Raw genomic sequence first — 25,934 nt, forward strand, 5'->3', positions numbered from 1 at the left:
ATGTTGCACAACAAAGGATGAAGGTTTCCCAAATGTGAAAGTTGGTCTCACACATAGTGTTAAGACTTTACATAAATTGTCTACATTTACTGAAGACTGTCAACAGATCCTTTATCCGAGACACAGTTCATGCATGGTGGTCGTCTTTTTAGGTAGAAGGCAATCGACCATCAACAAAAAATCTGTTGCCATCTGTAGCATACTACTGTATTTAAATGTTAAGGCATCACTATGTATTATGTGTTATTATGAATGTTCAGTTCCTCAAGTCAAGAGAGTTTTAAAGGTCCTGCCAACTCAGTTTCCCCCCATCACTCTACAAGAGAGGGGAGAAGTCTTCAGACTCACCTCGGTGGAGCCCCAGAGGTCATTTATTGACACACAGCCTGTAAGTTTAGCTGTACCTTTTCTACTTTTAATAACTTTGAGGGTCATTCTAGTCCAAGGATGTTGGAAGGCAAAAAAAAGAAATGTTTCAATGGTGCTATTCATCTGTAAATGTAAAACCAGGGGAGAAATGAAGCAAGTTATTCTGTTTTCATCATGTAACACGTCTTTCTTTCATGGTTTTACATTCACAGTTCGTTCATTTTTGCTTCCAAACATTCAGGCCCTAAATTACATAAATTAGCCTCCCACTGCCTAATGCTCTTAAATACAGGAGCAAGACTGAAGTTACTGATGACTAGATGGGTCTGGTGTTTTATCCACAGCCATCCAAACTGGCATGACCTGAAGCCCCCCCTCCCCTTTGAACCCAACATGCTTAAATATTCTAGTAGAGTAGTCAAGGTTGAGTTTTTATTTAGCTTTGCGATCTCCCTTTTTACATTTCCATTACTCTAGGAGACAAGACAGTAAAGGCTGGATAAATGATGCCATGAAGTGAGACCAAGTCGATAAGTGACTTACAAAACAGTACCACCGATCTGTTTTGCATTTCTGCACTTACATTACTGGAACTCTTAGAAATATATCTTATCTTGTCAACTGAGAAGATGAGAAGCTCTGCCAAACTGCTGTGTGAAACGCATATCTAAAAAGTATACATACTCGGAATAACTAATCACATCAGATCCAGCTCTCTCTCTTCTCTCAGGGTGGGAGTATTCTTAAGGTATGAACTACAATATTTCACTACATGACAAATACAGCTGCTGTTTTCTTCCTGACCTTTGTTGGGTTGTAGGCTACAGCAAAGCACATTCACTTATTTGACTTTAGGACAAAGTTAGCATGATTGAAATAACACCTTCAGCTCATTTTCTGTGAGCAACATTTATCATAAAGCCGCGTAAGCCAGAAAATTGGCCTTTTTCTTCCTGTGGGTTGTAAAACAGGACTTGTGAAAAGCCTGAGCCAAATAAAAGATGAAAAGATAATGTTTTCACTTGCCCAAGTTATGGAAGTGACTGAAAGTGAAGCACGTGTTTCAAACACCACAGGGAAAACGATTCTGCATAGCTCAAGTGTTCCACGTATTTTTATTGAAGGTCTAAAAATCGGTTTGCTCCTGTAGTGCAGTTTGAAGGATAATAGATATTGGTTCTGGGACAGAAAGTGAAAAGATTATGAGAATAGTTGTAAGAATCCTTAAGCATGTTGGATAATTTACTTATTCTCTTTCTTCCTAAGAGCTGGATGAGAAAAATGGTACAACTCACATAATAAAATATAAAAGTGGTACTATATTAGTGTAAAGACTGGAGGCAGAAGCTGCCTGTGTCTGTCAAGATCTTTTAAAAAATCTGCCTACCAGCTCACCTAAATTTTACAAATTAATACAATCCTGTAAATCTTGATTGTTTAAATCTGTACAAACACAGAAGTAGGGCGCTGCTTCCTCATGCATTGATGTGTGTGGTATTACAGTAGTCTCACCTACACCTCAGAAACAAGCAAGAATTCATATTGGAACCAATCATTAGCAGGCTAAGTTAACAAAAATGTATTTACTGGTTTGCTTTACAAGGGTAGATTCTTGAGGTAACCTGAAGGCAAACTGCAAAATGATAAGAGCGTCTGTCAAGTACACAAGTACAAGTGCAGTGAGATAATGGAAAAGTCAGTGTGGTCAGTGTGAACATGTGAAGAAACCCGTGAAACAATGGGAAACACATGTTTTCATATTCCCCTGGGGTGAGGCCTATGTTAAGTGGTACTTACATGCAATCATGTCTAATGGCATAAATCCTGTTGCAAGAGGGAATGGAAATCCCAAGTGCAAATGTACAGTAACGGCACTGGTCACCAGAAGAGCTTAACTAATCAATTGGAGGTATTAAGTGCATCATAATGAAATCCGCAGAAGGTGAGTGAGGCGGATCGATGACGCAACTATGGCAGCTATGGAAGCTTTCCATTGTGTCACATGTCAGGCTAAATATTCTGGAGCTCGGTGTATCAGCAGCCAACCTGTAAATGGAGCGTGTAATAGCTTGTCTTGCACAATAAGACTTCGTGTGATAAGAAGCAATAGCAGCAGCATGCTTGCTTTGCATGCACACAACCATGCTTCCAACTTGGCCACAGTCCTCCTGGGCCAGGTTGCCACATGAGTGCGCGCTCAACCATCACCACATCCTTGGAAAATAAGTCACATCGGTCAGATCTTTCATCAATGTAATGTAAAAATACGGAGAAATAGCAGACTACAGAGGGAGAACACGGAGGACGGAGGTGTTTGTGACAGAAGTTGAAGGCAGTTGTGGTATTTTGCTGCAGCAGCAACTGAACCATGGCTCCCAGACCCTCTCACACCCAATTTACAGCATGAAGTACCTGCATTTCTCTCCAAAAATAATCCCTTCTTCCCCGCACGGTACTAAGAGTGAACGGCACATTGGAATCCTCTCCTCCTCTTGCGGAAATACCCATATAAAAGAATGGAACAACTTCGAAAATCCATTCATAAAATCATCTTTACTACTCAGCAGCGATAAATTAACCATGACATACTCAATCTCCATATCCAGAGCTCATTAGTGCGAGTGTTTTGGCTCCAAATTAAGTCCACAGGTACCGAGCTGGAGCCGTTCACCACATTAACCTACTTTAGAGTGCCATCTAGAGGTTCCAGTGAGAAACTAAAAAACTCAGGAGAGTTGACAGCTGTCAGCCAGAAGTTATAAAACCCATCATTACCGGTGCACGTACACAAATAATATTATATGCAACTTTTTTTTCCAATTGAATATTAAAACAAGTAGGTTAGAGTTATCTTGAGGCTGCAAAAGAACAATCGCCAGTGAACCTTGTAAGCAAAAGGGCACTGAAGTAAATGAAGTCTGAGAGCCACCGGGGATCCTTAAGGTGAAAATAGGAGCAAACACTCTATCATAGATGTCAGAAATGGTCTAAATTTGGAGGCCTTCTAGGTGATAACAACCCTTCAAAGTAGGTCTGTCCTACATGTGAGTTTCCAATTTTTTACCCCAGCCTGTGGAGATGCAATGACAAAAAAGATCAAGAACTCCTCATAACTTTTACAGTCTCTCTGCTGCAGAACAAATATGTGAATGAGTTCCTCAGTTTTCCCTGGCACAGAATCCTCGCATCGTTACCAGACAAGCACAAAAGGGCACGTCTGTAGACGGGCAAAACCCAAAACCCACAGCCGCAAAGATAGACAATGATACAGTAAAGGCCATGGCTTTGAATGGAAGAAATGTCCACATGCATAGCCACATCCCCGGCCGCTGGCATATCGCTGATCACAGCCACATAGCGTGATCCCAGAGGCACTGAAAGACCACTAAAGCAGTGGCACAGATGACTCCAGGCCCCCCAACCGCACCCCCCCCCCCCCCCCCCCCCCCCCCAAACTCTGAGATGCAGAGCAGGATGAAGCTCTCCAAGTGTGATGTCAGTCCTTCCGAGACCTTAAACCAGAGCAGTGTGGTGACACTGGCTGCACACACTCTCCTTGCTCTCTCTGTCTCTCGCCACTCTCGCTCTGGTTCTTCTCTCCCCGCTGGTGGAAATGTCTCCCTGAGGTCCTGTTGCAGTGGATCTTTGCGTGCCTGCAGAGCCTGGCTGTAGTTTTCTATCTCCCCTTTGAGCTTCATGGACGATGGTGTCTGAAGAACTGTAACGACGTGAAGAAATCAATGCTTTATAGTGGATTTCTGTGTTTCATACAGATAAGGACACAGCTGACTTCAAAAAAACAAGTCCAGGGCTATCACTCTTCCTTGGTGTTGTCTGCTTCCACTCATGCACAAAATGAGTGCTATTTAAATGTTCATTACTCAGCGTCCTCCCGTGTAAACACATCTGGCTCCGAAAACTCAGCTGGAGCATTTCCTTGCATGCATATGTTTGCTGCAAATCGGCCTATTGAAAAACAACTTGAGGAGGAGACAGTCAAAAGCTCAGGAGCCGTTATCATCACCACCACACATGTGGAACACTCATGTAGTTTTAGTCTGTGAAGTTGGAGAGTGTGACACTCGTGGCCCAGGAGAGTGTTTTTACACCTGCTGGGCTGCTGTGCGATGGAGTCTGCACATTTTTAATGGTACAGTATAAGACTATTCCCCCTGTAAATTAAACCCACTTGTTGTAAAACGCAGTCCAAGCTCATCTGAACCATTTATTGGACTGTATCTGGCCAGATGGAGAGTGTTAAATCCACTACAGTGTGTTGAAAGGTCAATAAGTACAATAATAACTTCTATAAAGCAGCTGATTAAACATAAGTTTCCTGTTTTATGATGGAAAAATGGGTATTGAAACGCATTCAGGTGGTTTCAATGAATCCATAAAGGGTCATATACTGCCCTCATCTGAGAGTCATTGGTATTACAGCTGTAAGTAATTGTCAACAGTTTAGCCATGTCTTGTAGTATTAATAAGAGCCTGGTCCTTACTGATTAGCGGTTGTGGTTTTGATAATGCAACAGTTATTTTATTTCAAACAGGTAATGCAGAAATTCAAACAAGAACTAAATCCCTAAATCTTGATTAGCCTACTTCACTCGGTGGGACTTTCATCTGTCCTTTAATGTTTAATACTATTTGAAGAGAAAGTCAAAATGATCAAATAACAGTTCCAACTACAGTTATATGTAGGCTAATCAGTGTATGGGGTTCAAAACACACAGACTTGCTTTATATCAGTACTACAAAGCACTGGGTGCCTTTGAAGTGGAAAACGGGTGCTGCCACATGTCTGCAAAAATGAATCTGTCCATGGCAAAGAACTGCAGGCTTCTGCAGCGCAACATGACAATCATATACAGTTAGCATAGATCTGAAGATGAATGGTGAATAATGAGGTAAGCAATTTTCAAAAGCTCAAATGGTCACTTCCCTCTTCTAGATTATTTGTAACTTGAACCTATTGTGAAACATAACACAGTTGTACTACTGAAGTAGGCTACTGTACCAGGAAACCATTTGAATATTTTGAAACTTCTTGTTCATTATAGGCTATCTGGGAACTAAAATAAAATATACTTTTTACTTTGCTACATATAGTCTCAATGGAGGAGGTAGAATTCAGAAGGACTGACAACACAAACACAATTGCACTCCTCAATTCTGCAATTTATGTAGCCTATTATGGCACGTGGCAACCATATGATATTGTATAGTTTGTGTGATACATAACTTACTGTATATAATTTGTATTAAGAAGTTCAATGCAAAAAGAAATATTATTTGAATTTTTAACAATGTCTACTGTGGGTAATGGTTGAATATAGCCTGGGTATAAACTGGTTTGGACAGGAAATCTTACTTTGTGAGTCACTTTGAATTTTGTCTCTGTAGCTACCCACTTTGCTTCCTTGTCTTTCAAACAAAGTCGGTTTAATAGAGCAAAAAAAAAAAAACTAGTAGAGTGCAGTCATACTCTCTCAGCATTTCCATTGTCTTTTCATTATTGTCTTCACTGACATTTCCTCCTTCCACAGGAATTTTCCTTCACATCTCACATTGACCTCATGACGTTCATCTTCATGGTCAAGAACAAGTTGTTTGGAGAGGTTTTTTTTTTTTTCTTTTCATCTACAGCACAAGAGTTAAGCCTACTTTTCATTTCCACCCATTTTGGAAAAAAGAAAAGTTTAGTGTGTAAGTGTAAAGCAAAATTGCATAGATAGCCTTTGACACATTTGCATAATAGAAGATATAATTACAACATGTTAGAACAGTTAGGCCTCTATTGTGACCAGTCTATGATTGTGAAGTAGGCTATGGGTTAATTGCAAGCAAACTATTTCTCACTGTCACTGCAAAACAATACTGTAGCCTACACACATGACCAAACACTGGTATTCCATATTAGGCTAGAACAATTCAATCACCATACTTTAGGCCTACACTCTGTTAAAATTAGTTTTGGATATTGTCTCAGGCTAAAGTTCATAAAGTAATTTGTAACTCCACATGGACATGGCCAATTAATTTTGAGTTCTGTTGAATTTGTAATGAAGAAAGCCATTTATTTTTGCCACGTCAATGTTTGTTTCTTAAGAATAAGGAACACATAAGAAGTCAACTCGTCCTTTGCCATGAATGTGTTTGGCGCTGTTGCTTGCCATAGCTGCGTAAAGACTTCCTGGTTACCGTTGCCATGACTATCGGCGATGACTTCGTCGAGGCTCCTCCCTCCAGGTTTGCCCCGTCAGTGCTGCTGTGCTCAGTCAAATTCCTGCACTCTCACAAGTTGACAGATTGTAAACAGACAACTTCTCATCAAGCGGATAAGGCCGACGACAGACACAGAGCGAGTCAATGAATCCCTCCATGCTGAATTTCACTTTGACCGGTACGTAACTAACTTTTGTCCCTCCCGTCGACAATGACAGTGTGAGCACTTGTCATAGTTAACCTGACAAGCCTGTTCTTTGCTGTTGTGAAGTTACTACTTACTACTAACGTTAGCCTACCTGCTGCCTTGCTGCGTGTTTTGGGGAAGTCCTTTCTGGCTAAAGTTAACTGGAAGTTTATGAAAAATGTGTAGTCCTATTAATTGTAGAAAAAAGGATGGCTTTAGGGAAGGAAGTGGACGTTTTACCCCGTTACACGTGTTTTGTGGAGCTAGAACCTGCGGTCCCCACCTGGCCATTGTTTTTCTTACCACATGTGTTTCCTCCTCTGTTGATAGGCTACCACGTTTACACTTTATTGTTTGCACTTTTTTTTCAATGACATATTGTTGCAAGGTGAAACTAGGTGTTGTTTTTTGTCTTAGTTTTTTTTTTTGCTGTTGTGACCTACGGTAGCTACACATGACTGATGTGCAGCTACTTGTCATGTGTGAAGAAAAATCGCTATGATCTCTCCCACTCCAGGAAATGGAGTAGATTTAAAACTTTACTTGACTTGACTTTACTTGACTTTACTTGTTAGACCTGAAATACCTCCAGTTTGTATGTCAGATGGATGTCTAGACTGATGCATATTTGGGTAAAAACTTGGATAGCTAATACTCCCTGTGTGCATCATCCCTGCAGACAGATTTGTTGTGCTGGGTCGGTTGAGACATGGCAGCCCATCTTAGGCTATATGTCAAACATCATACAAAAGACAGCTAATTTCAGCACAAATAATTCAACCATGTTTAACAATACACAGAATTAAAACAAATACATACATAACCAACGCAGCAGCACATCGCCCTAACATTACAAGGAATCGTCCAAAATAAACCAAAACCGCATGATGACAGTTTGCACTATGGGTGGGCTCAAGAGACAGGTGTCACAGAAGCTCAAAACCAAACGGCCTAATGCCTTTCAACCACAAACATTCAAAACCAATTTGAATCTGAGCAAATCAATTTGTCAGGGACAGTAAGCAAACTTATATTAAACTGCAGAAGAGAGAGTGTCACCTTTTTAAATTATACTGTTGTTGACAATAGAGACTTCTTGGGCAACGGTGACGTTTCAAAGCTGGTGTGTTCTCACTTCAGACCACAAACTAAATTTGTTTCTCTCTAGTCATCACACCACAAAGCCAGTGCTTCCTTCAAATATAGCTTGTGAGCTAAACTAAACTCTGTACAGAACATTACACCTTATTTGTGTGTACTTAGCCTGTTGAATGTAGTGATTATTCACAACTATGAGTTCACTTCACAGCTCTGTTAACTTGCGTCAATCTAAAGCCAAAGTTTGAGTTTCTGTTTGAACGTATTAAGCCACTGTAGCTCTAACAGCTGTTTCGGGTCAAACCCTAAAACAGATAAGTCAACTGTATGCAAAGCAGCGAGCTCCAGCGTTAAACCACAGATCATAGGAAAATGAAAAAAAGTTTTGTTCCGATTCAAATATTTTATTCGCCAAGCTTATAATTGACTGCAGTTTAGTAAAGTTAGACAAAATATGTGAATGAGTACTACCAGTATCTCTACATTTAAGAGCAGAGAGTTGAGTATTAAATCACTAGGTGTGGTTTTCTTTAGACAAACTGTCCTCTTGTATAGCACCTGCATGGAGAGTATCCTTGTGAATGGCATCTGAGTGTTTTTCTTGTCTGATATCCTTCTGCTCTAATCTTTGGTCACTGACCAGCTGTCTCTGAACAAACCTAAAGGAGTGTTAATAAAGGAGCCATAAATGTTTGGCTTCTAGCCGCAGGAACAGTCACCAAAGATTGGACAATATCATGTGCTAGAATTTGTCTGACACATTACGCTGTCTGTATTGCAATAGTTCCCTTTCTTAACCCCTGCCTGCTTCGTGTGTGTGCTGCTGTGGGCTGCTGACTTTCCTCGTGAAGCTTGTTGTGCTTGCACCATGTTGCATAATGACATATTAAGAAGTGGCAAATATTTACTGAGACCAGGGCCACTTTGTAGAAACCTTGAGTCCAGTACATAATTACATGTTCCAAATCAAATGTTAGGAATATGAGTATTCAATAGTAATGAAAAAAAAGATATAAAATGCTTCTTGAGTATACATGGCAGGGATATAGTTAAATGGCTTATGAATAAAAATATAGACTATTGTTGTAGTACTAGACGTAAGGGGGCTTAAAGTTTTTGTCTGTATGAGTATTTTTAAGTGTGTGTACCAGCATGTGTTATGTATTTGACTTTATCTTTTCCTCTGGCCTTCTATCTGCCTACAATGCGTGTCACTTTGTTTCCGACCTGTCCCACGTAGTACCTACATTTGTGTAGGTCAACACACGGACACACAGTCAGATGGTCTGGTTCATGAATCGACTGAGCTATAACTCATAGTGCACAGCCGCCTCTGGAAGGCAAGTCTTCCAAACCAGTGCACAGCGAACTGTGGTCTGCATGACACCCACCACTAAGTCAATACTTCCAGGCAGACAGGACCCCCACCCCCACGCACCCCCCTCCACGTCATACCACAACTTTCGTTTCACTTTTGGCTTTACTTTTTTTTTTACCCGTCAGATGACATTAGTCTCAGCAAGAGCGCCATTTGAAGTGAAGTAGAAGAGCAGCAGTCGTTATAGATGTGCAGGATGCAGTGGGCCATGTTTAATATTGTATCTACAGTTATATCTAAGCATCAGATTGATATTGTGTGTGAAAGAGTGTCAGAAAGAGAGTAATCAACCAGTGTCAGGATCATTACCGTTGTGATTTGTGATCAGATTCTGTTAAATTGGTTCTGATAATCAAGATTATAATAGATTTTGAATTTGTTTTAATTTTAACTTTATTTTTTATGACTTGTTTTGATTATTTTTGAAGCTGGTTTGCTCATTTTAGTTTTGTTTTATTATTTGTAATATGGAATAATTAGTCAACAACATTAAGAACAGTATACAATACATACATTGGCACAGAAATGTAAACACTCGACACAAGACGCAGCATTAAGTGCAAAATGTGTGACTGTGTTTCTGAGGCGTAACTGGACTGTCCGCTACTTGTTGTAGGTGTTACATCTACTGACTGTATAATGAGAGCCAGACAGCTGAAATAAACTGATGCATCTGGCAAAGCTGGCAAAGAAAAGAAAAAAGGAAGATAGATTTCCTATCCATCCAAAATACTACAGGCTGATGTATGAGAGACATTATCTCTATGATTTTAGTTTATTTCGGTTAGTTTAGAAACACATCATCCAGTCATACATCATTTCAGTGAGTTATCTTTTTTTAATCCCTTTTTTTTCAGTAAATGGAAATGATTTTCATAGCAGAGTTGTGTTATTTTATTAATTTTACTGAATAACCTTGATCATAGTCAACATGAATTATTGAGTTCTTAATGCGCTTTAGACAGTGATGCGATGTACTCTTTCAATTAATAACAGTATAAATACTATTATTTGATGCAGTACATTCATTTAGAATATTGTTAACTAAATTCAATGAGCAAGGCTGTACTTATTTAAACTGAGGACTCTGCTCCTGTCTCTCTCCTAGGTTTCATCGACTAATTAAAGAGGTGGTTGCTAAGAGATGGCAATCTGTGACATTGGTGAAAGCGACTGATGTACAACAGCCTGAAGCTCTACTTCTCCAGGATCTTTTTCCGCTACACCTCTTCTCTCCGTACCTGGCTCATGTGAAGGACACGGGAAACAATCGCACATCAACAGACTCCAAAAAAAAAATATCATGGCAGCTTTTACTGCTCCTTGTGCCATCTCCGGCACCACAACCAGCGCGGTGGCCCCGACCGCATGGCCAAGGCAAGGAAGCAGCGAAGAGGAGGGGAAGTATGAGAATGGGGACGTGGGGCAAAACACTATCCTGGAGAAAACCCAGCAGTTCTTCCAGATGTGTGACATCGAGAACAAGGGCTTCATCACCCGACGTGACATGCAGGTGAGGTTACTGAAACAATGACATGTGCTGTTGACCTATTGAGCTCTAATGTGTGTAAGGACTGATCTTTGTTGTTTATAAGTAATTCAGCTGAGAAAACATTTTGATTTCTTCAGATTACAGATGACATATGGTGGCGTACTACTTGGGAAAAGTTATAGAAACATCTTGTTACTAACTTTAACAACTTGTAGAGAAACCTGATTAGCAAACTATCGGCATAGAATTTTAGCATCCACAGTTTACAGAGCATTGCTTTCACAGTTCCTTAATTTTTTAGATCATTCACAGTGGACATGAGATGTAGGGATTGCACTCATTAGTGATTCTGAACAGGACACAAACCGAGGATGTGTACCTTATTCAAAGCGGCATAAAAGAGACTGAGACGCAGCGAGCCATGCCGGCAGCTTTGTCACACAACTCCTCCACTCACATTATTGTGCAGATTCACTTGTGCTTGCGTATATTCATCCCTGCCACGGCTAATCCTTTGATGAAGCACTTGTTAAGCTTTCATTCTGAGGCGCATAAATACATGGAAGGGAGGCTTTGATCTGGTGTTTATGATAATGGATTGGAAATTAGATGACAACCAGGACAGTGGTCCACTCAACTGCTTGGTAGGCTGTACTTAAAAGCAGCAGTTGATACTGTTACTGTTATTTGTTTTATACTTTCCTTATGTCGGCCAAAGCTTGTAGATGGGAAGTCATTTCTTATATTTGTTGATACCGTATTTTTTCCCACACTTTATTTCACTATCAACAGCACTATCAATGTTAGAGTGTGTTTCACACCCTGACTGCCAAGAGACAAGCTTTACATTTCTACTCACTGCTGACATAAGGGATGTGTTCTGCCCAGATAAGACATTTTATAGGGGATAGTGTTACACTGATGCTATCCTTTCCCCGTCCCTCCCATGGATTGTGTGGCTTGCCTCAGTCAGCATTTGCAGCAGTGTAAACACAGTATTAAAACCATGCTGCTTACAGAGGTGTGGCCATGTTGGTTTTTCTTTTAAATGGTCCACCAGTTGCTGTCATGGTCAGACAGTTTTTGTTTTAGAAGGTGTCACATTACATTAAAGCCTTAAAACCCTGAAGCAGCTGTCACTCCCTCCTCAAGTCCTACATCTATACATCTCTGAATCTTTTGTAAAAAAATAAAATAAAAAGGACTCACTTGTATCAACACCTGTTCCAGTGGAGCTGCACAGGATTTAAAGACAGTTTACACTCGAGAGACTCCATGTGTTCCTGTGCTAAACGATGAGTGTGAAGCGCTGTGTTTCTGAAGAGAATACATGCGCATACAACATTTTCCGGTTAAAATGAGAATTAGAAAGAGGCTATGTGGAGTATAACTCACATCCTGTATGATTAGTGCTAATTTGCTCTAATTTAGACCGGCAAGGGTTAAAACTATTGGCCACTACCACCACTAATTGCTCTGTAACATATGATTGCCACCGCACAAATGACAGTCCTTATGAGTCTCAAGTAGCAGTTGTTATAGCTACAGTATAGTTAATGTTCTTGAGGCTTTGTTCATGTCAATAGCAGCTGTGATTTGTGTCCTGTTAAACAGAGGCTGAACAGCGAGCTTCCTCTCAGCGCAGAGGAGTTGGAGAACGTATTCGATACCCTCGATTCCGACGGCAACGGATACCTCACCCTCGATGAGTTCTCCTCGGGCTTCAGTACGTTTACAGTCTGTTTCCACATGTAACGACGCCTGCAGTGTCATCAGTAGTCTGATTTTGCAACTGTGCTTTTGATTTTTGTAGGTAAGTTTTTATTTGGCCAAGAGGTTTCTGTAGAGGAAAGCATGGAGGAGAAAAACCCCTGTAAGAGCTCATCAGAGGTCCTGTACCAAACCCAGTGGGAGGAGAGCCGAGCAAGAGGAGCTGAGGATGAAGAAGAGAAACACTTCAGCATGTTAATGGAGAGCCTCGGAGCCAAGAGCGTCTTTGAAGAGTAAGTAGAGAGTGTGAGTGTGTGTGTGTGTAGTGGGGCTGGGGGTGGGGGTGGGGTTGTCTACCTGATATCTTTGCTCACTTTGTCAACATTTCCTTTGCACCTACACTATATTTTAAGCCTGAGACTGTTATCAGCTGTGTAAACTACACAGAGGTTGGAAGTTTCCACCACACCAAAGTTTGTACTGTAGTTTACAGAAAAGCTGCTCCCGTGAACAATTAATTCCTGATTTTCATAAGATTGCATTTGAAACGTAAACAAACCAGTTTTAATTTGGCGAAGCTCCAACTTCATCCAGAAATCTAAATCATCATTGTTAACTTTCCTTGCATTTTTGTTTCACACAGGTCCGAAGTAACTCTCGTTGAGGTCTGTCAAGGCATTGCTTTGTTAGTCTGAATATACTGTAAATATATAACAGGATCTTATGAAATGCATGACTAGACTCGCATCAAGACTCACCTTTAACAAACAACTCCAACTCAATAAAAGTAAACAGAAGTGGAGGTGGATGCCAGATATACTCACCCTGTTGGCTTCCACCTACCCGGTTAGAGCGAGAGATGACATTTTCGATTAGATCATGTTGTGCAGCACCAACTGATGTCGATGCTGGCCAGACTGTAAGGATAATTATTTGTAACAGCTGAAAAGGCTTTTAGTTTGATTTTCCTTAGGTTATCAACACTCACAGCCACATGACATTGTTTCTTTTGCAGCCATAATTACATTTGTGTTCCATTCCTGTCATCACACTGTTTTTATTTTTATTTTTGCAAAAACTGATTTTAATGCAGATTTCACAATTTAAAACATTGCATATAGCCAGTATTTTCTTGCGCTGTCTACCGAGTGCACTGGTAGCAGATCTTGGAACACAGAAAAGCAGTCACAATAAGTGCCAGATTATTTTTTTTACTGTGAAGATAAATTGATTTTTCAAGGCAAAGAACATCATGTCCTGTAAAAAGCCGCTGTAAGGTGGTAGCTGAGCTGCCTCAGTGTTTGTGATCGTGTTGGATTGCTGCTTTGCAATAATTTCCACCTATTTCCTCCTCTCATTATTTCTACTTTCTTTCTCAAATTGGATAATCAATTCCTAGTGAAACTGAATAACAAGGAGTGGAGATTAAAGAAATTGACCGCGATGCAGCACTTAATTACACCTGCTCCTTCTTTCTATCCCATCAGGCCTGCTGAGGTGCGCAGTTTGTGGGCGCAGCTGCGCCGAGATGAACCACACCTTTTATCCAATTTCGAGGACTTCTTGGCGAGAGTGACATCCCAGATCATAGAGGCCAATCAGGAGAAGAAGGAGATGGAGAGTGCTCTCAAGAGGTCAGGATGAGGCATCTTTGATGGGCGTATTTGGCTGACTGAAGATGCACACGTTAATAGCATCATTCACAGAAGCTTTTTCCATGCTTCTTGAATTTGGCTTTCATAGCCTTTTATTTAGGGCATATCAAAAGATGACGTAAGTCTAGGCAGTTTTTCCACAAAAGGTACGTAGCATGTCATCACATCTGAATTGTATCCATACAGAAAAGCAGCAACACATGACAATGAGATCCAGCGCTTGTATGAAGAAATGGAGCAGCAAATAAAATCTGAAAAAGACAGGATTGTGCTGCAGGTACACATCAGTCCATAATGTCAAACACGTTATTTTTTACCTTCTGTCAAATACTGTACATCTGATTCCCTCTCGCCCTTTGACGTTGTTCACATCTTCCCTCACTCTCACTCTCCCTGGACTTAAAGGACTATGAGCGGTTTCTGTCTCGGAGTCAAGACCTGGAGCTGCAGCTGTCCGGAAAAGAGAAAGAGCTGGAGCAACTGTTCCAGAAACAGAGAAGAGTGAGTGAGATCTATCAAAACAGTTCCCCCTGGAAAACACTGCATTCTGCAGTATTCACAATGTATGAGAAAGGCTTCACGTGCTCATGATTAATTTCAGTGAACCCATGGAGGAATTCTGTCAGACTGTCAGAGCAACAACTCACGTGAGACACAATAAAGAAGATGATGGATAACACAGCATCGTAAAAACCTAATAAAATGATTAGGTACCACACAACAATGCATCCATTGAAATGGCATTGAAATACAGGGATACATACTGTACTGTATGCCCCCTGCCTACCTAGTGAAGTGAATATTCTTGGATTCACTAACATTTAATATGTCGAATACATAACATCAATGAGAAATGGAGGCATTTAGCAATGATTAATGTTGGGTTAGTCCCCAGATTATGGCCAATCTCACTAATTTAACATACTTGATATGTACAGTACCACGAAATGTCAAATTTGTATAACAACATTAACCTTTAACCTTCAATCATATGGAGTTGTTATTTTGAAACTTTTATCAAACATGGTGTAATCAATGCTTCTCCAGTGAGCTTCTTCTGCAGCAGCAGCAGCAACAGACGTTTGTGTTGATAGGTCCTGATAGATGTTAATAAATTTTGTCACAGCTTTATTTACACACTTGCAGCCAGCCTTTTAAATCTAATTAGTGGACTGAAATGAATTCTGATCACGCCAACAAGGACTTCTTTTCTCTTCGCAGCTCCTTAACACCACTAATTAATATGTTGGTTGTTTGCCAAGTGTTTACTAAGTTTCCCGGTTGTAGAGAACAGTAATACAGTGGGGTAACTACTGGCTTTACACAGCATTAGAAGCATTTAGTTCAGTGTTGCTCACTGCTGATGGTCCCTTTATGTAATTTCAAAAGGAATTTGTTAAAGAAGAGGCAGTCAGCTGATTGCAGCTTGTATTGTGTCCTCATATCACGCTGTCACACGTTCATCCTATGACTGAGGGGTCACTGTTTACTTAAAGCAGATATCAGCTTCACGGCCGTTTCGGCTAATGCTGCGTTCAAGGCAGGCTTTTGAAACCGTAAGTTACAGCTTCAAGTCACAACTACGACTTGGTAGCGTTCCAGGTAACCCGTAGCTCGTGTTTTTACCATCCTGTTGTCTGTGAAAGTTCCCTATAACGGCCACTCGTAACTTCCGACCCGTGAACTCGTACCAGATCGAACTGGTATGACTTCACAGGAAGGAAAAACACAAAGTACGAGTTTCTTTGAACGCACCATGAGTTAGCAGCCCCCGCCCTTGTCAGGCATCAATTGGTCCTCGTGCTACGTCACCACATTCACGCGCATCCCTTGGCTGCACACACAGCCCTTCATGCCGTTCTCTCTCCTCATTGGATAACACTTGTATCCCACAAGGAAAATTTTCTCCTCGGGTTACAGCAGAGCAGAGTGACGGAGAGACTCGTGTTTAGGCTGAAATACTTCATGTAAGTGATTGCTGACGGAAAATAGGACTATTTAGGACTTATATTAACAAAAACATTCCACTGATATCTGCTTTAATAGCCGTGCTTTTCTGAGATGTGTAACACATGTGTACGCACATGGACTTGTATGAATATGTTACACACTTTACACATACCAATGAGAGAGGTGACTGGCTCGTCCAAAAAAATGTTTACGTGTCTTGTAACTGTCCTCACTTTTCTTGTTTTCTGTCTCCAGCTGGAGCATCAGTGCCAGGATCTTCATAGTGAACAACATGTGACCAAGGTGGAGAACGTGAAGCTGAAGCAGACTAATGACGAGTTGGCGCGGGAGCTGGAGCACACCAGCCAAGAGCTGATCTTAGCGCAGGAGCAGCTGGGTCTGCTGCAGGAGCAGTCCACACGGCTTCACGAGGAGAAGGAGATGTGAGTTGCAGATGTGAACACTGTAGCTTGTCACGGTTCCTCAGGTTTCTATAAATCTCCAGCCCTGATTGTTTGGGCCTCTCTGTTTATTTTCTTTTCACAGTGTTCAGGATGCAATCACATGTAATTGCTGTAAACAAACAGAGCAGCAGTACAACATGGCAGTGTGTTCATACACAGTTTATACTGTAGCGAGCAAGAGCTGAACAGCTACCATTTGTGAGGCGTGTAATAATAGTATCAACTGTCTTTCCCTTATCTGGACGTGTCTGTTGTCATCAAGCTGTAAAGCTATTGAGATCATTTACATGGTGATACTGGGCTGCCATAACCCACAAATTATTTCTGTGTATCTCATTCATATGATACCGCAGAGGTTTTTTCTCTTACGCTGTTCATCCACATTGTTACAAAGAATGGTCTCATGTTTCAAATACTGTCATACTGTATCTTCAAGAGAGTAGAAAAGAAAATACGCAGCCATATCCTATTAACTCACTCTTCAATTTTGCCTTTCTTTGCTCTAGGTCATACTTTCTTGCCAGTTTTTTAAGTATCAGCTCATCATAGTCATTAGTAATAAAGGATGCATTGTTCTTTCAACACAGGGAAATTTACAGAGTGACTGAAGGACTGCAGCGAGAGCGAGCAAGCCTCCTCAAACAACTGGATCTGTTGAGGTATGATCAGAAGAAAAATGCAGCTTAGATATTGTTTGTTTTTATGCTGTTGTAATTTATGTGATGAGTTGGGAAGCGCAGTCCACAAATTGGAGTCAGTTATGAGACAGTGTTTTGTTTGTTAATCAAGTAATGTTATTACGTGAAGACGAGTCAGAGCTGAGAATCAGTTCTGTGAAGCAGTCATGCCAGTCGTTGTTTCCCCAGTCATACTGTAGATATTACTGGTGTAGCCTCATTACATTTATGATATGAAACTTATTGATGTCTCGTCATTACAGTATTGGTCTGACATAATCATTTTACACCAACTCCTCAGTGGATGATTCAGCTCATATTAATGCAGTGGTTACAGCACAAAGCTGGACTGATTGGTTTCTGAGCCTAACATCTCATTTAGAGGGAAGGAACTGCTAATTCTATAACGATGACTACAACTGTGTGGATCCGGGTCAAGTATGGCTCTCACCATGTCTTCGGTATGTTTATTTATTTCTTCTTATGTTTATGTATTTCCTTGTTGTATCCAGGGAAATGAACAAACATTTACGGGATGAAAAAGACATATGCTACCAGGTATGTGCCACTAATTAAAGCAAAATTAGTTCCGTAGTATTTATATTCCAGCACCTCACCTTTTCACCTTTTAAAGATGATAGAGGTAGAAAAAATGTCATGCAACAGCAGCCCAGAATCTCATTCCACAATTTTGTTCTTATTGCGCATAAAAACTTCGAATTGTAATTCTGCAGAATCCAAAGAATTCAACACCACATTTGAAGCCGAGGCCTTTAAGCAGTGTGATGAAACAGACAAACATGAATGTCTTCAAAAGGTAAATTCACATTCATCACGTTTCTAAAGACATTATGTAGAGTTTTTCTTTACTGGCTTCTTCGAATGTGCTGGTTCTGTGCCTGTTTCCATCAGTCATGTTGGCTTTTAACGCTACTTTGCATCTGTAGTAGAGATGAGGAGGAGCTGACCTCCAGCTCTGTGAGGCCGAGTCTAGCCAACCAGTCGAGAGGGCACCTGCAGAGGATCATCTCCATCGAAGAGGACCACCTCCCACACTTGCTCCAGAATGACTGTCAGGCTCAAACCCCTCTGCAGGAGTGTAATGAAGAAGGAGAGGACGCCTCAGACAGCGAGGAGAATATAGACTTGGTCATGAGTGACATTTACCCACCTGGGTCTTCTGTGCAGTCAAAGGGAAACGTGGAGAAAAGGGAAACCCCCACTTCTCCGAGGGGTCAGCCCGTTGGCAAGGAGACCAGCATAAGTGTAAGTATGTGGGCATCGAAAGCATGTAAGCTCTACTTGACATACAGTATAGAAAAATGTAATCTCTGTGGTCGACATAAAAATTCTGCATTAAGTTTAACTCATCAAATGTTTTTTTCTGTTTCTTGGAAAAAAGCCTCAAACCACATAATATAAACTGTATTGGGAGGAGACAGGTGTTACATTTCTCAGTGCGAACTCATCATTATCCTGATGTAACTCAACTCACAACAATAAGAGTCAGCCACCTGACTGATTACTTAAAGGGAGTTCCTAACATCTCCTTCCAATATCTGCTCCCATGATTCCTCTCTTTGTCCAGGATGAAGGCAGTCCCTCGCCTCCCGACCGCCTCTTCAAGGTCGTTTTAGTGGGGAACTCTAGTGTAGGAAAGACCTCCCTCCTTAAACGATTTTGTGACGACTGCTTCCACCCTGGGACTTCTGCCACAGTGGGTACGTACTTTACACACACTGCAAAACACACGTGCACAAACTGAGGTCAGCCACATGACGGGGTGTTTTTGATGCGTTTGCTCAGTTCCTGTGAGTGAAGGCAATGAAACGGCTAGTCCTTTGGTTGACCTTAAACTCTCTATGTGTTTGCCTACAAAGCACTTCTATGCACCCAGATGAAAAGAGCTTCATGTTTTGGTCTGGTAACCTCCAGCAGGTAGTATTTTGCTTTAAGCACTTTGAGTTTGACTTTTGAAGAATGTAACTTTTCAAATGTACAAAATAAAATGGAAGTCCTACAAGACAAAGCACTTCACTTAAGCCTTTTAAATTATGGGTTGTGTACACATTTGAAATGTCTGGAATTAGCACAGTATATGCTTTCCATCAATAAAAGCTCTATCAATTTTTTTTTGTTGTTTTTCAATTTCTTTCATTACTCTGGGTATCATTTGTTTTATTAATTGGTTTTGATTAGTGTTAGTTCTCAGTCTGAGTATTTGTACAGATTTCTACAGTTATCTATGTGATAAAAATATGTATGATGATGGCTGTTGATCTCCTTGTCTCTATGTGCAGGTATAGACTACAGTGTAAAGACAATAACTGTGGATAACAGCCAGGTGGCACTGCAGTTGTGGGACACGGCCGGACAGGAAAGGTGCGGCTTCAGCACATGAAATGAACACTAGACAATCATCACAGCTGGATAGATTCTTTACTATATTCATTTAATCTGTCACTGTCACTCTATGACACCTCACCAACACTAGTGCTCTTGATTGAAAAAAACACAGTGGTCCATCATTCAGCAGCAGACTTACAGTAAAGTTAATTACATCCCCTTGAACCTCAACGTGCAAATTGGAAAACGTTTCTCCTGCTCTTTTACAAGCTGTATACATAGAGGGTGTTGTCTAGGGTGTGGGTTTTCTAGTGTACTACCAGTGAAAACATAACACTTCCTCTTTTTCCTGTTTCCTTCTACTGCAGATATCGAAGCATCACCAAACAATTCTTTCGCAAGGCTGATGGTGTGATTGTGATGTATGACATCACAGCTGAGCAGAGCTTCACAGCTGTCAGACAGTGGCTGACGAGTGTAAAGGTGACACAGTAACATTCGCCGCAGACACATAACAGATGGTTTTATTTTGCTTTGTGTGCCTGACGGTGCAGTTTCCTTACAGTACACTGTTCTCTAAGATGCAGAGTGGGTGTGTGATGAATATTTATCACAGTATATTAACATAGAAAATATGAGACAAATGTAGGTCAGTCGTTGCATCTGTTCACAGTGATTTGTCTATTCACTGCTGACTGGTTTTCCACTCAGGATCAAAGAGCGACAGTCTTCCTTTAACCACAGTGGACTCTCTAAAACTGATTTCCTTTTGTTCCGTATTCTTTCCTCCTCTTCCTTTCCAGGAGGGTGCAGGCGAGGACATTCCCATTATGCTTTTGGGAAACAAAACAGACAAGGAGATTGAGAGACAAGTTCAGAAAGGAGTGGGCGAAAGACTGGCCAAGGTCGGTCTCTGTTTTATTCTGCTAAGTTCAAAGTTCTTTATAAATCAGTGTTGGTTACAGACCACAGTCACAAAGTGGTGCCCTTTTTTTTGGAATTAATGAAAGAAACTCAATTACAGTTGAATAGAGTTATATGTGAAAGCGGTAGGATTCTGAGGGCGTTTTATCTTCATCTTTTGTTCATCTACTTTATTCCCCTCGACTGTGTTTTTTAATGTAGTTTCTATGGAGACGGGAAAGGAGTCTGTGAGCCAAATTTATCATAGGAGAATTTTTTTTCCCCTTGTTGCTGTTGCAACTATTTGTAATGAGTGAACTTAAACGTTTATTGATAGGTAGTTGACAATGCCGTTCCAAACCGTTTATTTCGATCCCAGGAGCATTTTTCTTTTGTAGCACTGACAGCTTTCTTCATTTGCCTTTTTCAGGACCACCAAATGACTTTCTATGAGTGTAGTGCATGCTCTGGGCACAACGTGGTGGAGTCCATGGTGTATTTAGCAAGGTGAGCATGTGGCTGAGTGAGTGTGTGACTTAATGCAACATGAAAACCAAAAGAACAATAATTGTGTTTGACTAAATATGGAACTATTGTCTGCTTGAGCAGCTTTCAAAGTGGGATTATTTCTGAAATAAGGCAATTCATAGAGAGCCAAATGTTTAATTTGTGCTGCAGTGGAGGCACAAAGGACCTTTTCTTGTAAGCCGCTTCTGTACAGCACAGAAGTAAAACAGTCACTTACAAGTAAAAATATCTGGCATTGTTCACATTTTAATTGGATTGAAGTGGAAAATTAAATGTTCATGTCATTATCTACACAATATAGTTCCCTCTCTGTATGTTTGTCAGTGACTTTCTTTAATTTTAGACCTATTGTCAGATTGTGCTGCAGAAAACTGCGCCAGGGCCTTTTTATTCTCCTCACACTGACATTTCTGCATTTAGTAACCACACAGCACTGTTTCAAATGACTCGACACATACAACGTTTGCTACATGACAAATAACAGCAGGAAGTGCTGCAACTAATCCCCCAGTGGGAAATAACGACCCTGCAGGGGTTCTTGCAGACCTGATAGAGTACAGCCTACGCAGGCTGAACTGCAGTAGCAGCCACAAAGCACACATCAGTTTTCAGAACAAGTACAAAGCTCAGAGGACAAAATGGTACACATTAGGATGTCCTGTCACTGGCTGTTTCGTATATTTATATCCTTTATTATGTTTCTCAGGATTCTGAAGGAGCAAGAGGACCGAGAAAAGGAGAAGACTGTCCAGCTGGTTAGTGGCCCAGAGAAGAAGAGATCCTGCTGCTAACAGCTAAACAGTAAACACACACACACACAACACACACATAGTAGCACTACCCTTTACTCACACACACAACGTGATAGTGTGACCACTTGTGTCTGTGAGCAAACATTAAATTGAATGTCAGCTTTCAACCTTCTTGTTAGCCCTGTAGCAGTCGGGCGAACCCCAACAACAGAATTTACACTGTCACCTGTCACACATTGTTATTGCACTATTCTAAGAGTCTACTACTCTATATGATTCCCCAAAGTACTAGTTGCAGTTTAAAAGTATCCTAAAATGTATGTTTTATGAGGATGTAGTAAAATAATAATATAAACATGTACAACAATGTAATGAAAGTTCAACTATTCCCTTTGAGGGTTTGATGTAATGGTCACTGAACAAATTTGTTCCTCTGGAATCAAACTAAGACTTTTACCCCTCAAGCTCTTGACTGTAACTCTCAATTATTTATTTAGCTTCCAAAGGCATTTTATTGTATGTATTAATATATTCATTCAGTGTTATATGTGTAATTTTTTAGGTGGTTTGTTTCTTCATTTTTGTACACATACAGTCTCAGGCTTTTGGATCCTACTTTATATGAAAGGCAAGGCAAGGCAAGGCATCTTTATTTATATAGCGCATTTCATACCAAGGCAACTCAATGTGCTTTACATAAAGACAAAACATTTAAAAAAAAAAAAAGAAGCTTAAGACAGAATAAAAACAAACAAAACACTAAAAACAGAGTTAAAAGCAAGATCAAATAAAAGTAAAAGAAAAGAATAAAAGATAAAGTTTTAAGTTCTCAGCTATAAGCACATGAAAAGAGAAATGTTTTTAACCTGGATTTAAAAGTGCTCACAGTTGGGGCTGATTTCAGTTCTGCTGGTAGTTTGTTCCACTTGTGAGCAGCATAACAGCTAAATGCTGCTTCACCATGTCTGGTCTGAACTCTGAGCTCCACTATCTGACCTGAGTCAGTAGATCTCAGAGCTCTACTGGGTTTATACTCTACTAACATGTCATTCATATATTCTGGACCTAAACCATTCAGTGATTTGTAAACCAGTAGCAGAACTTTAAAATCTATTCTGTAGCTGACTGGGAGCCAGTGTAAGGTCTTAAGAACCGGGGTGATGTGATCTGATCTCTTTGTTCTGGTTAAAACTCGAGCTGCAGCGTTCTGAATGAGCTGCAGCTGTTTGATACTTTTTTGGGGGAGACCAGTCAGAAGGCCGTTACAGTAGTCTAGTCTACTGGAGATAAAAGCATGAATCAGCTTCTCCTGATCAGTTTGGGACATAAAACCCTTAATTCTGGATATGTTCTTAAGTTGATAAAAGGCTGATTTGGTGACTGATTTGATATGGCTGTTGAAGGTCAGATCTGAGTCTATCAGCACGCCAAGGTTTCGGACTTGGTCTTTAGTTTCTAAAGACAGTGACTCAAGGTGTTTACTGACAGCAACCCTCTTCTCTTTATTTCCAAAAACAATGACCTCAGTTTTTTCTTGATTTAACTGAAGGAAATTTTGGCTCATCCAATTTTTGACTTGCTCTAAACAGTGACATAATGACTCTATTGGACTGCAGTCATCTGGAGACAGTGCAAGATATATCTGTGTGTCATCTGCATAACTATGATAGTTGACATTAGAATTCTGTAGAATTTGACCCAAAGGCAGCATATACAGGTTAAACAGAAGGGGTCCAAGGACTGACCCCTGAGGAACTCCACATGTCATAGCCACTCGATCGGATTGATAACTACCAATGGTCACAAAATAACTCCGTTCCTCTAAGTAGGACCTGAACCATTTTAGGACTGTCCCGCTGAGTCCTGCCCAGGTTTCCAACCTGTCCAGCAGTATACTGTGATCCACAGTGTCAAACGCAGCACTGAGATCCAACATGACCAGAACTGACACCTTGCCTGAGTCAGTGTTCAGCCTTATGTCATTTAACACTCTAATAAGAGCTGTTTCTGTACTGTGGTGAGGTCGGAAGCCTGATTGAAATTTGTCAAAGAGTCCACTGGAGTTCAAGAAGTTGCTGAGTTGATTAAAAACCACTTTCTCAACGATCTTGGCTATAAAGGGAAGATTTGAGATGGGTCTGTAATTGGTTAAAATGGTAGTATCCAATGTTCTCTTTTTTAAGAGTGGCTTGATGGCAGCTACTTTCAGGGGTTTAGGAAACGTGCCTGATTGAAGTGAGCAATTTATTATTTGCTGCAGATCTGTTTGGACAGAGCTTATAATAGTTTTAAAAAAGTCAGATGGTATTGTGTCAAGACAACATGTCGATGTTTTAAGATGCTGAACTGTTTCTTCTAAGGTTTTTTGGTCAACTGTATTAAACTCTGATATTACAGTTGATTTATTCCTAGGTGATTTTAGGGATTGCATCATTGTATTATTTTGCTGATTTGTGTTGATATTTAGCCTTATGGATTTGATTTTTTCATTGAAAAAGTAAGCAAATTCATTGCATTTTTCTGTGGAAAAGAGTTCTGAAACTATCTCTTTTGGGGGGGTTGTAAGCTTATCAACCATAGCAAACAGAGCACGAGTGTTGTTTATGTTCTTATTAATCATTTCATTAAAGTGTTGCTGTCTAGCCTTGAATAAACCATGGTTAAAATTATAAAGACTTTGTTTGTAGAGGTCATTGTGGATTTGAAGTTTAGTTTTTCTCCATTTACGCTCAGCTTTCCTGCATTCTGTTTTCAGAGCCTTTACCATCAAAGTGTTCCTCCATGGTGTTCTCTGTCTGGTCAAGGTCATCTTAGTTTTAAAAGGTGCAATGGTATCAATGACATTTGAGATTTTGCAGTTGAAATTATCCAGGAGTTCATCAACTGTCTCTGCACTCACAGTTGGTGACATGACTATAGCCTCCATAAACTTAACACTGGTATTCTCATTTATGAACCTTTTCCTAACAGATACAGAGGGTAACTGCATGTCCGGAGTTATCTGTAAGTCAAAGAACACACAGAAATGATCAGAAAGAGCCAAGTCCTTGATATCAACAGAAGTAATGTCAACACCTCTACAGATAACCAGATCCAGAGTGTGGCCTCGGGTGTGTGTGGGCCCTTTCACATGTTGGGAGAGGCCAAAAGTGTCAAGAAGAGAGCAAAGTTCTTTGGCATTTGTGTCCATGTTATTGTCAATGTGAATGTTAAAATCCCCTGTTATGATAAAAAAGTTGTAGTCAGTGCAGATAACTGACAGCAGTTCGGCAAACTCATCAAAGAATTTTCCTGGGTATCTTGGTGGTCTGTAAATAATTAGGAAGAGAACTTTTGGATCCCCCTTTACTAAAAAACAGAGGTATTCAAAAGAGCTAAAATCACCAAATATAGTTTCCTTGCACTGAAATACAGATTTAAAAATGGCAGCAACTCCCCCGCCTTTCTTAACACTTCGACACTTATTCATAAAACTGAAATTTGTTGGTGCAGCCTCATTGAGAATGGTAGCACAGCTACATTCAGTTAGCCATGTTTCACTAAGAAGTAAGAAGTCTAGATTATAGGTCATAATGATGTCATTTACTAACAAGGATTTGTTGGCTAGTGATCTTATATTAAGTAGCGCTAACCTTGTGGAGATAACAGGAGACACTGGTGAGTTTCGAGGCTGACAAGCTATACTCACTAGATTGGTAGATTTAATTGAACCCTTTTTATTTCTCACCAGTTTGATCACTTTTCTGTTACCCGTCACCACAGGGATTGAGAAAGCTGCCTGAACTCCATAGGGCCCTGACTTTTCCTGGGAAAGAGCATTCTTGATATCAGTATTGCAGCCTGGACCCGGCACATATCATTCAGACTCAATGATATGATGATTCAGAGGAAGTGGGGGGGCTCGGTTGCTTTTGGTCGAGGGTTGTTTCTGACGCGGTGGAATGGGAGGGGGTGGACGATGTGGGGGGTTAATGGGGGAAAATGTGAGACCCTGGCGTGGTGTTAGTTGGATTCCACTAGTGATGAAGCTCTTCATCCTGTCAGGGAAATCCAGAAATGGGGAGTCAAGACTAGATGAAGAGAGTTGGGGGCTGGATGGGGTCCGGGGGGTTGAATGTTGGGAGTCTCCTGTTGGGGCCGGGGGAGACTCTCCTTTTGGGGCTTTTGGGGCTAAGGGAGACTCCTCGTGTTGTGTTG

General features: G+C 40.7%; 1 protein-coding gene across 1 annotated transcript; it reads left to right on the forward strand.

Annotated features, from left to right (window-relative positions):
• The first annotated feature begins 6,639 nt into the window (after positions 1 to 6,639).
• Positions 6,640 to 21,916, forward strand: cracr2aa (calcium release activated channel regulator 2Aa). The gene is made up of 18 exons (XM_083973116.1): positions 6,640 to 6,775; positions 10,369 to 10,773; positions 12,367 to 12,478; positions 12,566 to 12,755; positions 13,950 to 14,096; positions 14,304 to 14,394; positions 14,523 to 14,618; positions 16,323 to 16,510; positions 17,119 to 17,190; positions 17,721 to 17,766; positions 17,943 to 18,025; positions 18,156 to 18,474; positions 18,797 to 18,929; positions 19,509 to 19,590; positions 19,923 to 20,037; positions 20,358 to 20,459; positions 20,888 to 20,964; positions 21,692 to 21,916. Exons 2-18 carry the CDS (start codon positions 10,564 to 10,566, stop codon positions 21,774 to 21,776), a joined length of 2,148 nt encoding a protein of 715 aa, XP_083829242.1. The 5' UTR covers positions 6,640 to 6,775; positions 10,369 to 10,563; the 3' UTR covers positions 21,777 to 21,916.
• The last annotated feature ends 4,018 nt before the right edge of the window (positions 21,917 to 25,934 follow it).

This window comes from Trachurus trachurus, assembly GCF_905171665.1.
Source record: "Trachurus trachurus genome assembly, chromosome: 6".
NCBI lineage: Eukaryota > Metazoa > Chordata > Actinopteri > Carangiformes > Carangidae > Trachurus > Trachurus trachurus.